The 13,867-nt window shown below is 38.5% G+C and overlaps 1 protein-coding gene across 1 annotated transcript in view; it reads left to right on the plus strand.

Annotated features, from left to right (window-relative positions):
- LOC306869464 (multiple C2 and transmembrane domain-containing protein 1-like) overlaps nt 1-13,867 on the plus strand; it is a gene marked incomplete at its 5' end in the record, with an annotated part of 124,023 nt that overhangs the window by 71,672 nt on the left and 38,484 nt on the right. Inside the window, 2 exons of the mRNA XM_079416239.1 lie at nt 2,955-3,074; nt 11,948-12,067. Of these exons, the coding sequence (XP_079272365.1) occupies nt 2,955-3,074; nt 11,948-12,067 (240 nt within the window). The remainder of the gene's footprint in view (nt 1-2,954; nt 3,075-11,947; nt 12,068-13,867) is intronic.

Raw genomic sequence — 13,867 nt, forward strand, 5'->3', positions numbered from 1 at the left:
ATCTCCGTGCTACGAGTCTTGTAGCACAAGGGAACAGAGGGTCAAAATAGAGAAGTGAGATTCTCATACACAACCCGAGCAAGGACAAAACAATCTACTCACAACGAGGAACAGAAAAACAGGGACATATATGGGAGTGGGGGAATGAGCGACCCCTACGCCTCACATCAATGAGCCGCCGCACCGTATAGGCTGGCAACCCCTCGATGAGTCTAGGAGGTGGAAGGGCGGAGATCAGGGCCTAGAGGGGGGAGCAAAAGACGGGCTTGATCTTGGAAACATGGAAAACTGGGTGGATCTTCTTAAACTGTGGGGATAATTTGAGCCGCACCGTCACCGGACTGAGCACTTTAGCAATAATAAACGGTCCAACAAATTTGGGTCCTAGTTTACGCGAGGGAAGTCTGAAGTTGATGTCCTTAGAAGACAACCAGACCTTCTGACCACACACGTAAAGTGGGGGCTTAGTACGGTGACGGTCCGCCGACGCCTTTTTCCTCTCACCAGTCCGAGTGAGGGCTTCTCTGGCGATCCTCCAAGTATGGAGGCATCTCTGAATAAACGCATGCGCGGAAGGAACAACGGCATTGGATTCTTGAGAGGGGAATAATGGTGGCTGGTAGCCTAAACAGCACTGGAAGGGAGATAAACCCGTAGACGACACAGGGAGGTATGCGCGTACTCGACCATGGTTAACCTGGAACTCAAAGATGACGGTTTGGCAGGCGCCACACAGCGCAGCACACTCTCCAAGTCCTGGTCGGCACGCTCAGCCTGACCATTAGTCTGCGGGTGATATCTGGAGGATAGGCTTGCAGTCGCCCCCAGCTGTCGACAGAACTCTGTCCAAAATTTAGACACAAACTGGGAACCCCTGTCAGAAACCACATCCACCGGGAGGCCATGAATACGGAATACGTGATCCAAGAAAATAGTCGCTGTCTCCCTCGCTGAGGGTAATTTGGGGAGGGGAATAAAGTGGGTCGCCTTTGAGAACCTGTCCACCACAGGGAGGACTACCGTCTTGCCATTAGAAGGGGCCAAGCCAGTAACAAATCGCTATGTGTGACCAGGGTCGCGAAGGGACCTGTCAGGTTTACCAGACAGCAGCTGGAGTAGCCCTACTGGGGGTCGATTGGAGCCCTTACCCGCAGCGCAAATTGGACAGGTCGACACAAACCGTCGAGCATCCCGCACCGCGGACGGCCACCAAAACCGCTGCTTGATTAACCTATACGTACGAGTCGCTCCAGGGTGGCACGCTAGGCTAGAGTAATGGCCCCACTGTAAGACACTAGATCGGACTGACTCGGGCACGAACAGAAGACTCTCTGGGCATCCAGCGGGAACAGTAGCGTTGCGTAGCGCAGTGCAGACCTTGGACTCCACACCCCAGGTGACCGCCGCCACAACCCGTTCGGGATGCAGAATAGCCACGGGGGGGAGGGACTAGCTTTAGCCTCAAAGATCTGCGACAGCGTGTCAGGTTTACCATTCTTAGAGCCTGGGCGATAAGAAATGGTAAACCTGAAACGTCCAAAAAATAATGCCCAGCGAGCCTGCCTGGAATTTATTCTTTTAGCGGAGCGGATATACTCCAGATTTTTATGGTCAGTTCAAACGATAAACAGAAACCCGCAACCTCTAACCAGTGACACCACTCCTCCAGCGCCAGTTTAACAGCTAGTAACTCCCTATTCCCGATGTCGTAGTTCCGTTCCGTGGGGGTTAAATGATGAGAGAAAAAGGCGCAGGGATGTATTTTCTTGTCTGAAGATGATCTCTGAGACAAAACTGCCCCAACCCCCACCTCGGAAGCATCCACCTCCACAATGAACTGCCGAGACGGGTCAGGGGTCATTAAAATGGTAGCCAAAATAAACCAACTCTTCAAACTCTCAAACGCAGTTTGGGCCTGCGACGACCAACAGAATCGTTTCTTGGTGGAGGTGAGATCCGTCAAAGGAAGGGCGACCTGACTAAAGTTCCGAATGAACAGCCTGTAAAAATTGGCAAACCCCAGAAAACTCTGGACTGCTCTACGACTATCTGGGGTGGGCCAATCAGCAACAGCCTTTACCTTGGCAATATCCATTCGGATATCTTCAGGCGAGAGAATAAACCCCAGGAACGGAACCGACTGTGCGTGAAACTCACACTTCTCCACCTTGGCGAATAAACGATTCTCCAGCAGCCGCTGGAGCACTCACCTGACGTGCTGGACATGATCGCGCTCATTCTGGGAGAAGATCAGGATGTCGTCGATGTAAACAAAAACAAACCGATCGACCATGTCTGGAAGACCGCCGGGGAGTTTGAAAGGCCAAACGGCATAACTAAGTATTCAAAATGGCCAGAATGGGTGTTAAAGGCGGTCTTCGATTCGTCCCCCTCCCTGATCCGAACCAAGTGATAAGCACTGCGGATGTCCAACTTCGTAAATATGGTTGCCCCTTGCAAGAGTTCGAAGGCCGACGACATCAACGACAAAGGATAATGTTTCTTTACCGTGATGTCATTCAACCCCCGATAGTATATACAGGGGTGCAGCGAACCATCCTCCTTCTCCACGAAGAAGAACCCCGCCCCAGCTGGAGAGGAAGAGGGACGGATAATGCCTGCTACCAGAGAATAGTGGTGACAATACCGTGACAATAGCTACTTAATGAAGAATCACATAAAGTGTGATTCTTTTTTTCCATTCTTTGATGAATGTAAAGTCAAAAGAACTGAATTTATTTGAAATACAAATCTTTTGTAACATTGTATATGTCTATGCTGTCACTATTGACAAACAAAAGTATTAACTTTCACTGAATGATAGTATTAATGTCTTTAAAAATATTTTTTAATGGTAGTGTATGTAGTGGAATTGGAATTTAACTTTAGTAAATTTGTTTTCTCTTTGTGAATCAGTGTAATTGTGAAATGTTGTCTGTTGTTCTGTCACTCAGCTGCTGCTGCAGAACTTCAACAGAGTGAGGCGCTGTATAATGTTCCTGATCAATGCTGGCTGCTATATCAACAGCTGCTTTGAGTGGGAGTCTCCTCAGAGGAGCATCTGTGCCTTTCTGGTAAGGACCAGTATGAATTCAACCACACTAGCAGTCACATAGAGTGGCTCCAGAATGTATTTGGACACATTTGTGTTTGGCAACAGTTGAATTTCATTATATCAGATTTTAAAATATAAGTAAATATCTGGATATCTTTTGGTTGTCAAATGGATCCCACTTTATATAAAGTGGCCTTAACTACAATGTACTTGCATTTAAATTAATCATTTGACACAATGTACTTATTGTATACATAAATGTGTTACATTGTACTTATATATTTAAAATACCTGCATGTAATTACATCTGTAATTACATTTATAATTACACTGTTGACCCATCCTTACACCTTAACCCATCTTTAAACCTACCCATACCACCAAACCTGTCAATAACCTTACCTGTATCCGACTCAATAGCAGCAAAAGTGTTTTGGGTAACACTTTATTTATGGTGTCCTTGTTACACATTACATTTTTTTTACTATTATTATAACAATTAAGTATGCATAGTTACATGCAAGTAACCCTAATCCTAATCCTAAGAATACTGTAAAAAGTGATGCTGACTTAACTTAAAAAAAGTGAGGAAACCTGTTGCCTTAAAATTATTAAGTAAATAATAATTGAAAAAAAAAAGTTAAGTGACAATTGACAATTCAACTTATGCTGTTTTTATTATTAATTACTTAATCATTTTAAGGCAATGGGTTTCCTAAAAAAATTTTTAAGTTAAGTCAACTTATCACTTTTTACAGTGATAAGAAGCCTATATGAAATATTGTGTGTCATCAAGCAGTACGCAGACTCAACCAGAGTAAAACAAGCTTCACAAAAGTAAAATATTTCATTGTGTTTGGGGCAAATATCTGCACTCCTTGAATGCCGAATTTGGGGGCTGTAGCTAACTGCTGTAATCACTGTAAAAAAAAAAAAAATGTTTCATCTTAAAATTATTTTTTTTTTACCCCGCTGACTTAAAATTTTTAGTTTAGTCAACTAAAATATTCCAGTTGTCCCTTAAATTAACATTGAGTATCTTAAAATTTCAAGTTGACTAAACTAAAAATTTTAAGTCAACAGGGTAACAAATTATTTTAAGTTGAAACTACTTTTTAAAAAAATTTTTTACAGTGTACATGTGGTTAATTAATATTACTCAGTACTTAAATGTATAATTACAGTGTAAAAAGGGACACCTTAAAATAAAGTGTAACTGTGTTTTGCAATACAATATGAACACTTATTTTTTTATGTAAGTGCATAGTAGTTAATATAACTTAATATAAAGTGGGACTGTCAAATGTTATTGATCATGTTCAGAGTTAACATGATGAACTACACCTGTGGTTACTCTGGGACACATTCATGAACTGAGGAGAACTTTATACATTCATTAAAATGACCTTGGGATAAATTGATTGCAAAAATGCCTCAGAAAAGTGAAGAGTACTCCGGTATTTTGTCATCTATAGCAGATTTGAATCTGCAAAGAAATTCTGTTTCTTTTCTCAGAGTTAGCATCATTTTTCGAAGCCATTTTTGCAACCAATACATCCCAAGGTCACTTTAGTGAATGAAGTTCTTCTCGGATCACACATGAGTAACCACAGATGTAGTTCATCACATTAACTCTGAACATGATCCACTAACCAGAAAGTATCCACATAAAGCACATTTATCATTACTTTTAACAGTATATCCACTGTTTTATCATTTAATACCTAACAAACATTTTTTTCTTTTAAAGGTTTTGCTTCAAAAGTGCATTTCTGTATATTTTCTTAAAAGTAATCGCCACTTGATTTGGAATTTTGTTTATAATTCAGGGATTTTCAAACATTTTAATGGTGTTTTAAGCGCCCAAATATTTCTGGGGCCACTTCGCAAACACTGGACTTTATAAAATATAGTGACAGGTTCTGTGGTGATACATTAGTTCCTATGCACACATTTCCCATCTCTCCGTCTGTTGTGTTAAAACTGTCCAGAATTTTGCCCATTTGTCTTTGACATCCTCCAGCAATCCTCTCAGATCTCAGGCACCTCGGGTGAAGTCGTCTGAATTCACGACAGTCTCTTTCATAGCGTGGTGCACCTTCAGATTGTAATTGGACAGTTGAACCTTCATGAAAAGGACACCCTTTGTGAGTGGGCCGTGTGACTAAATGCTAGCACAGGACAAGCTGGCTAATCTTTGCCTGTGATGCTGCATAATTTGCTGTAAGGCCTGTCTGTTTCGGGACTCGCGTGTCTTTAAGTGTCGCTGGGTAGGCTATTAACATTTGCTGCTTGACACATTTTAATTTCGGTACACTTCCGAAAGCAAAAGCCGAGGGCACACGCGTGAGCGGAGGGACAGCTGTATCGATCAGCTAACATTTTAGCTGAACATTTTTTTTTCTTTTCCTTCATGGTTGTCGGGGGGAAAAACATCAATGAAAATGTCAGAGGAAGAAATGTCAAGAGGTTTGAGGAGAATAAAACAAAAAACAGTTACATTACATTTGTTCTTAATGTTCAGATGCTATTATAAAAATGATTATTCAGTCACATTCAGTTCAGTACGTCTGACCTGAACTACCAAAGTTATAAAAAATAGCTTTAAAAAAAGAAGAAAAAAAGTGTTTCTTTGTTGTATTTTCTTCACAGTTGTCCCATTAGCTGGTAATGTTATTCTTTGCAGTCTAAATCTCCCTCCTTAAGAGCTCTCTTAATCATCCCACTGATTTCTTTTTTACTTTATCACCAGCCATCTGGTTCAGGTGAGCCTTCACCGCTGCTCTGAGACACACATCTGTGCCGTTCTGTCAGCCGCTGACAGTTGTAAGCCAAAAGAATACAATAGTCAGACACTGGCGGAGGTGATTTTGCATTCAAGAGTTGCAGAACCTCCGGTGCTTGCCGCGCAAAGGTTAGCCAAAGCAAAGGGGCTGCTCGCGATGCTCAGATAAAACCAGCTGCGAGCGGCAGCGGTGGCAAGCCTTGTGATTTGCTATTCTGGTATTTTTAGGTCTGTGCCTTTTTGACATTTAAGAGTTCTTGTTTTTAGCTTAGGTTTTGAGGTTGTATTGGTGTTTTTGTTTATGTTGTTGGAATTTTGTTGCAGAAACTCTTCCAAAGATTTTTTTTTGTTTGTTTGTTTGCTGGTGCTCCAGATACTCTGCTCCTTTTCTTAAAGGTGAAGCGTGTAAGTGTGTAAGTAAAACATTGTGCTGGATCTCAGTTTAATAGGCAAAGTAGGCCATTTTTATGTTGAAAACTTTTAGGCAGCCATACCTGCTTGACACAACCATGTAATGGCAATAGTTAGGGGGTGGGACTATCTGTTTGACGACCAATGGCTGACAGCCATCCTTGGCCGATACATTTCTTATTATCAATGGTGAAAACAGTTGTGCTGTTTAATATTTTTTTGTGGAAACCAGGTTTCTCTTTTTAAAGATTATTTGATGTATATAAAGTTCAAAAGAACTATAAATGTCTTTACTGTTACTTGTGATCAATTTAATGTGCCCTTGCTGAATGAAAGTATTAATTTATTTAAAAAAAGCATTTGTTTAGGGGACTACCTATTTGACAAGCAGTGGTAGATTTTTTATTTTATTATTATTTTTTTAATTATCAATGTGGAAACCAGTTTTGGTGCTTAATATTTTTGTGGAAATTATTATTTTTTCAGGATACTTTGATAAATAGAAAATTAAATTTATTTGAAATATTTTGCAACAATATAAATATCTTTACTGTCACTTTTGATCAGTTTAATGCATCATTGCTGAATGAAAGTATTAATTTATTTGACAACCAATGGCCAACAGCCATCATTGGCTAAAACATTTCTTACGTTGTGCTTTGTAATATTTTTGTAGAAAGAGTGATTCTTTTTTTTCAGAATAGTTTAATAAATAGAAAGTTCAAAGGAACATAGTTTATGAATTTTTTGTAACAATTGAATGTTTGCAGAATGAAAATATTAATTGATGTTTGACGACCAATGGGCAACAGTCATCACTGCTAATTTCCATCTTTACATGTGTGTTAACTTTTGTGAGTCCTACATTCATGATTGCACATGGCCAGCTAGTCAAGACGACACAGCTCATGGCATATTCACAATGGACAAAGCTCGGAGAGTATGTGTGCGTGTGTGCGCTTGTTCAAGTGCGCGTGGGTGTCCGCGTGAGTGTTTGTACGCGTCTGCCTCCCCTCTCCACGAACACCTGTAAGCTGAGCGTTTGCGCTGGGTGAATATGGGCCATTGTTCTGGCTGGCAGAGTTGTGCTCATAAAGACCGCTCTGTGCCAGCCCTCCCCGCACGCCATTCTACCCCTCCAGCTCCTTATTGCTCCCGCACCGACTCTTCCTCCAAACAAATTTGCCGTAACTCTACCTGCAATTTGGCCTTGAATTGGGAGCAAATAGAGCAGGTATTGTGTGTCGTGGGGAATAAGAGTGGTGTGTGTGTGTGTGTGTATATGTGTAGAGGGTAAGGAGAGGGAGATATATTGGAAGGGGAGAGGTAAGGAAATGATACCCGGCTCCTTTATGTGGGGTAAAGTAGGACTCTTATCAGTGGGAGCACCCAGACAAGAGAGCTACTACTACAGGAAACTGGAGCAGCCTTCACATGCTTTGCATTTAGATAAAATACACCCGCCCCAGAAAAAGAGACAGAAAAAGAGAAACAAATGCTTCGGTGTGTCTTCACGATTACAACCCGTGGTGTGCTACATGGTGCCACCTTTCTGCTCCATGTCACCTGTCAGCTAATGGCTCCTAGAATGTTTTATTTATTTATTTTATGTGACAAATTAGGAAAATTTGTATATATTGAATTCAGCTTAATCTGTTAATATAACACCCAAAATTAATTTAAACTCGATGAAATTCAAAAATATAACTTTAACTCAGTAAAACTCAATAAAAATGTAACTTTTATATTAATACAATTAAAATATATATTTGTATATTTTAAATATATTTTAAAATATATTTATATAATTATATAAAATACATAATGTTTGACCGTTTCGGGTTCTATGGAGCAATGTACCCCATAGGACCCCAGATTTATGTTGCATGTGGATTTCTGTTATTGTGTCTTTTTTAATGATGAAATGATGATATTATTTTCTTTTGAAAATTCATCTTAATTATTATTTTTTTCTTTCAATTATTATAATCTATATATGAAATACCACACATTTAGTTGTTAGACCGTAAAATGTTTAAGCTGAACATTTTGAAAGCTGACATGAACTGTTCTACAGAAATTGTTTTTTAATCACTAGTCAATATTGAAGATTTCCTGATGAGCACATGTTTTAAGAATGCTCTTTTTCAAGAACTTTCTAATTAGATTTAGATCAAATCACACCGAATCTGAAAAACAACGAATGAAAGCATTTCACGACATGCCAGAAGATGGCAGTGCGGCATCACTCAATCCAAACATCCTCACCTAATGAGTCCAGCCAAAAAGCAGATGAGTTATTGACGTCCATAATCAGCCTCTCATTTGGCGTATATCTACCCACCGTTGGCACTATTTAAAATAATCAACACAATGTGATGACTTAATTTCTGAAGTCCAAGTACAGGGGCTGTTGTAGGCTGTGTTGGTAACACACTTTTAATGTGCTAATTCTCAAATGCCTGCTCTGAAGTGCTCAAGCCTGCACTCCACAACACAAAGTGCCAAAATGATATTGAAATTGGCTGCCAAAATGTGTCCGTCCTCCATTCCAAAAATCCAGCGAGATGCTGAAACACTTGGCCGATCCAGAGCTTTCTCCCAGTTAGAGCAACGGCTTTTGTTAAGGGACTTAATCTCAAGTGCTTTCGCTTGGATAAAATCAAATAGATATTTAAAATGAAATCAAATTTACATGCTACTTGATGTTAGAGATGGATGTAGCGTGTATGAAAATGCTAATATCACTTAGTTGTTTTATATTCCGCTTAGTCAAATTCATTAGGGAAGTGAAACAAAACACACACTGTGTAGGCATTCTTTCATCATGCTTCAGATTCACTTCTTTTCTATTCATTTCATACATAAAAACTCATTTTTTCTTCTAACATATCCTAATTTTAGAAAAAAAGGGATTAATTTAAGCAATAGACGTAAGCATTTTCTTAAACTACTTGAATAAAAGAAATATATCTTTGTGATGTCCTTGTCTTGGACAAGAATCCTTGTTGTCCTGTTATATTAACCAAAGTTAAACTATAATAGATATTGATGGTAACAAATAGTGATTTGTGGATTTCTTTTGGTGCTTTTTTGTAGATTAATGGACTGACAGGAAATTACATTTCAGATGTCATTTAATGAATCGATGTCATGGTCTGTATTAGGTTACTGTTGGTCATTCATTGTCATTGTAAGATGGGATCCATGCAGGTGGAGAGGTTACAGTACGTGCCCTGAGCGGAACACTGCGGCTCTGAAGTACAGGAAACTGAACGCCGTGGCTCCGGAATGGCCGCCAAAGCTGGCGAACCGACTGAATACCTGGATGTGCTCTGACAAAGCCTCTTGTCGCGTGTTCGCAGATCCGGTTTCTCCTTATCCTCTCTATCATCCAAACTTTTTTCCTTTCCCTTTCAGTCTACTTCAGTTTGGGGTCCGTGGCCATTCCCTCGCTGAGGAGAGCTCTCTGTGTGTGTGGGGTGGGGGAGTGGGGGGGGGGGGGGGGGGGGGGGGGGGGGGTGAGTGTCTAGGCTAGAAGAATGGCCCCACAGCTCTGGGCATCTCTCTCTTGGCCGCTGGGTTGTGTGAAAGAGAGAAGGGTCACTTCCAAGCAGGCGAGGTGTCGGCTAACATCAGCTGTCAATCAGACTCTGGCCCTTAGCTAGAATAACCAAACTTAAGAATGGAGTCCAGCGACAGGTTAAGGAACCACTATAGGCATATGAAAACAAGATGGACGCTGCGGAGTATAGACAAAGAAATGGATTTTCTTTGTGAGCGACAGATTCAGGAATGACTCCTTTGGCGTAATTTAAAATTCCAATGAGTGTATTTTGTAATCTGTCAAAGTTTGCTGAAGGCTGATCTGTTATATTTTAAATATTTTTAATACTAAATTAAGTCATTATGATTTTATGAATGCACAGATGGAAGATATTAATTCAAAGTGATGAAATTCTAATTACTTTGTCTGAAAAATATATTTTGCTCTAATTAATGGGACAAGCTACAGATGTTTTGCTGAATTTTTTCAAGAAATGTTTTTGCTGTATAGGAGCAGGTACTAAAATACCAAATGTTACAGAATTGTATTTATTTATTTTTTATTGGGCAGTGTTTTTTTCTGTAAGCAGCTTGTGCATATTACATATTTTGCTATATGCTAATTCTCAGATTAGTTCCTTTATAGCATATTAAGTGCTTGATTTACATTTTTGATTGTATTGATCCGTTGTCTTTATTTAAATATGGATTATTTGTATTCAGTTCTTCAAAACTTATTTGAAGCTTTAATATAAAATTGTGAAAGAGGTCATATAAAGATAGCATTTGAACCAGTGTTGATAGTACATATATTATGCACATTAGAGGTGCCTAATTTGTTCCCAGTGTCTTTTTTTCCCCCTCGTTGAAATGTTCAGTGTGTGCGCATTGGGTAACAGTGCTGTAATGGATAGTGTGAAGGGCACGGAAATACATCTGACCTGTTTCTGCAAGATTCCCAGATTTTCCACCGCTCTGCATGTGTGTTTGTGGGCATGTCCGGTCCAGTCTGATTTAATGTTATGCAAACTTTTCGAATGTAACGAGGTCTTTGTGGTGTGCGTTTATATTTAATAGCCTCTCTGTGGATGCATGGCTCAAGTGCATTTCATATACTGTATGAGGATACTTGATTTATTTTACAAACCTGAATACTTACACTGAATATCACGTTTGATCTTTTTGTGTTCAGTTGGGTTAACATGAACATTTATTAGTGTAAACTCTAACGCTCATCAGCCTTCTCAATCTGGCAGATTCTTTTTTATTATCCGTGAATAATATTGTCATGGCTGTGATGCTGTGGTTTTTGCTTAGCTGTAAATATGTCTCACAGAAACAAAGTGTGGATATTTTTCATTTTGTTTTGATGTATTTATTTGTTGTACTTTTTAAAATTGAGTTTGGATTAATGGCTTTACTAGAAAACATTTTTGGGTCTATTCATTGTATTTTACAGTAGACTGCAGTATATAAAGTTAGTGCTCATAGTAATTAGATTCAAAGTTTTATATAAAACTTATTTTTTTTTCTTCCAGTAAATAAAGCTAAAAAACTAAAATATACAATTGCTACACCGTGTTTTATTCTTTTTATGGTCAGCTTCTGCTTCCATCTGTGGAGTATGCAGTGGGGTGTTGGGCAGTAAGGTCACCGTTACTATAGAGTAAGACCAGAAACATGCCTTTTGCTTTATGTTTTGAGCCTTTATAATGTTATTTAAGGAGAATGAGATTAATGTTGCAGATGATTGACTCATTCATTGTGTTTTCACACTGAAAGACTTTAAAAGCATCATCTGTGCTCACACATGACAGACTGTGAAAAATAATCAATGTGTTACTGTTATGTATTACTGGTTGTCAGGTGTTCTGTAGGTATCCAATAAAAAACGAATTTAGATATGAAGAAATTCAATTTAGAGATTAGAGAAATTACATTTTCTAACAGTTTTCCAAAAAAATATATAAAAAGGTACAATAAATCACAAATGTTGGTTTTTTTGAGTTTTCAAATTTTTGTTTTTGAAAAACTGACATAGTTTAGAACCCAGCCAAATGATTGTTGATGTGTTTTAATGTGTGTTTCATAAATGCATCTTCAGAACGATGTTCTTTCCTTTTGTTTCATTTTGTTCTCTCTTTCTGTAGCTTTTCGTTGTGGTTGTGTGGAATTTTGAGCTCTATATGGTCCCGCTGGTTCTCCTGATGCCGCTGGCCTGGAACTACATTCTCATTGCTTCAGGGAAGGACACGAGACAGGGAGATGTGGTGAGTTCTGTCACACAGTGACCTGCACTCGTATTTCTATCTAGTACATTTAAATGCACCCTTTCTTTTTGTATTTAATATTTAGTATTAAAACATCAGAATTCTGCACTCATAAAATGATTGTTTTTCTAAGTATGGAACAGGTGGGAACTCAAGCATTTCTGCATGGCACTTCAAGCTGTTTATTTATTTAAATTTTTTTAATTAAAACGTGTCAGCACAGTGTCATTCTGAAGAGGACATTTTTTAAATCATGCACACGTATGTTTAGAAAGTGTCAAAATGCTCTGCAGCACTTTCATTACAGTGTTGCTTTGATTTCATTGACTTTTGTCTCATTTTAAGCTGCTGTTTGACTGAATGTGTGGGCTTAAAGAATTTTAAGGTATAAAAAGAGCTCACCTTGAAGTTAATTGAATGGAATCGATTGTATATCATTGCAGATTTTTGAAAGTCATTTAGTTGGAGTTTGAGAACTTCATACAGTAATTAAATAAAAGCTTTGGACTGGAATAAAATCATCACCACCCAAAGTAGATAGTAAATTAATTGTAGATCACTATTTCAGGGTATACATACGTTTTTAGCAGGAATAGTCCCATTATATATATCTGAAATATCTAGGATATCCTTTGATTAAATGGGACAAGCATATGAACTACATTTTTTGAGTGTCCTGAATATAAGCAATCAAAGTTTCACTGTTATAGGGTCTCTGATATATTTTTTAAATATCATACTTTATGTGAGACTGTCAAATTTTGCAAAGAACAGGGGCCAAAAAAAGTAGCAAGAACCGAAGGACCTCAAGAAAGTGACCGTAATTATATTGTCCTGTAGATGGCGACATTGTTTGCAAAAACGCAAAAGCTCACCAGCTCTGATTCATTTATGTAGGCTCCTCTGTGTATTTATTATTTACCATGTCAATACTGATACACTTTTCCTCCTGTTTTTAGATGAAAATCAATCATTTATAAAGAAACAAAACAAAAATAAATATGTTTTAATGGATAGATAATATGGAAAAATCTTTTTTGATATGTCTTTTTTAATTTAATCTGTGGTGGTAAATGTTTAATCATATGTTAATGGGGTTATGTTATATTATACTATATGTAATGGTATTGCATGTTGCGATAATCAATATAAATATGGTAAAGAAGCAAAACTGATTTATCATAACACACACACACTACTTTATGATGTATTTTAATAATATAATTTACTTCTTATGTGTAACAAGCTTGTGTGATGATTTAGTGAAGTGTATGTGTGTGTGTGTGTGTGTGTGTGTGTTTTCTTTCATTGTTTTAAGCCAGTTGGGTCAGAAGTTAGGGATTCAGAACTAGGTAATGGGTCAGAGGTGATACTGTCAGGACCTGTGGATTTAAGACACATGAGAGGGTTAAAGTCAGAGGTAATGCCTTTAACCCATTATTCCTCTATTCACATCTCCTCTGCTCTCTAACAGTCCATTGTTCTGCATTTTGACGACTGTAACCACAACACACGGGGTGGTGAGAGCAAGAGAGTTCAGAAACAGTAAACACACACACATGCTTTCCATTAGCCTCAAACTCACTGATGAGCCTGAGCTTGGACACTGTTTCCCTGTGCTTTACTATGAACTTAAGGGGAAGGAATTTAGTATGTGTGTCTTTAAGTATGTGTGTAATGATTAGTACCTGATGTAATTCATTTTTTTCACTCCTAGCTGTTATTGTCAGCTGTTATTTATATATATAAAACTTGAAGCTTAAAGCTGTTTGTTAGCTGCTAGCTTGTTATTTGAAAGTG

This window comes from Barbus barbus (assembly GCF_936440315.1).
Source record: "Barbus barbus genome assembly, chromosome: 5".
Lineage (NCBI taxonomy): Eukaryota > Metazoa > Chordata > Actinopteri > Cypriniformes > Cyprinidae > Barbus > Barbus barbus.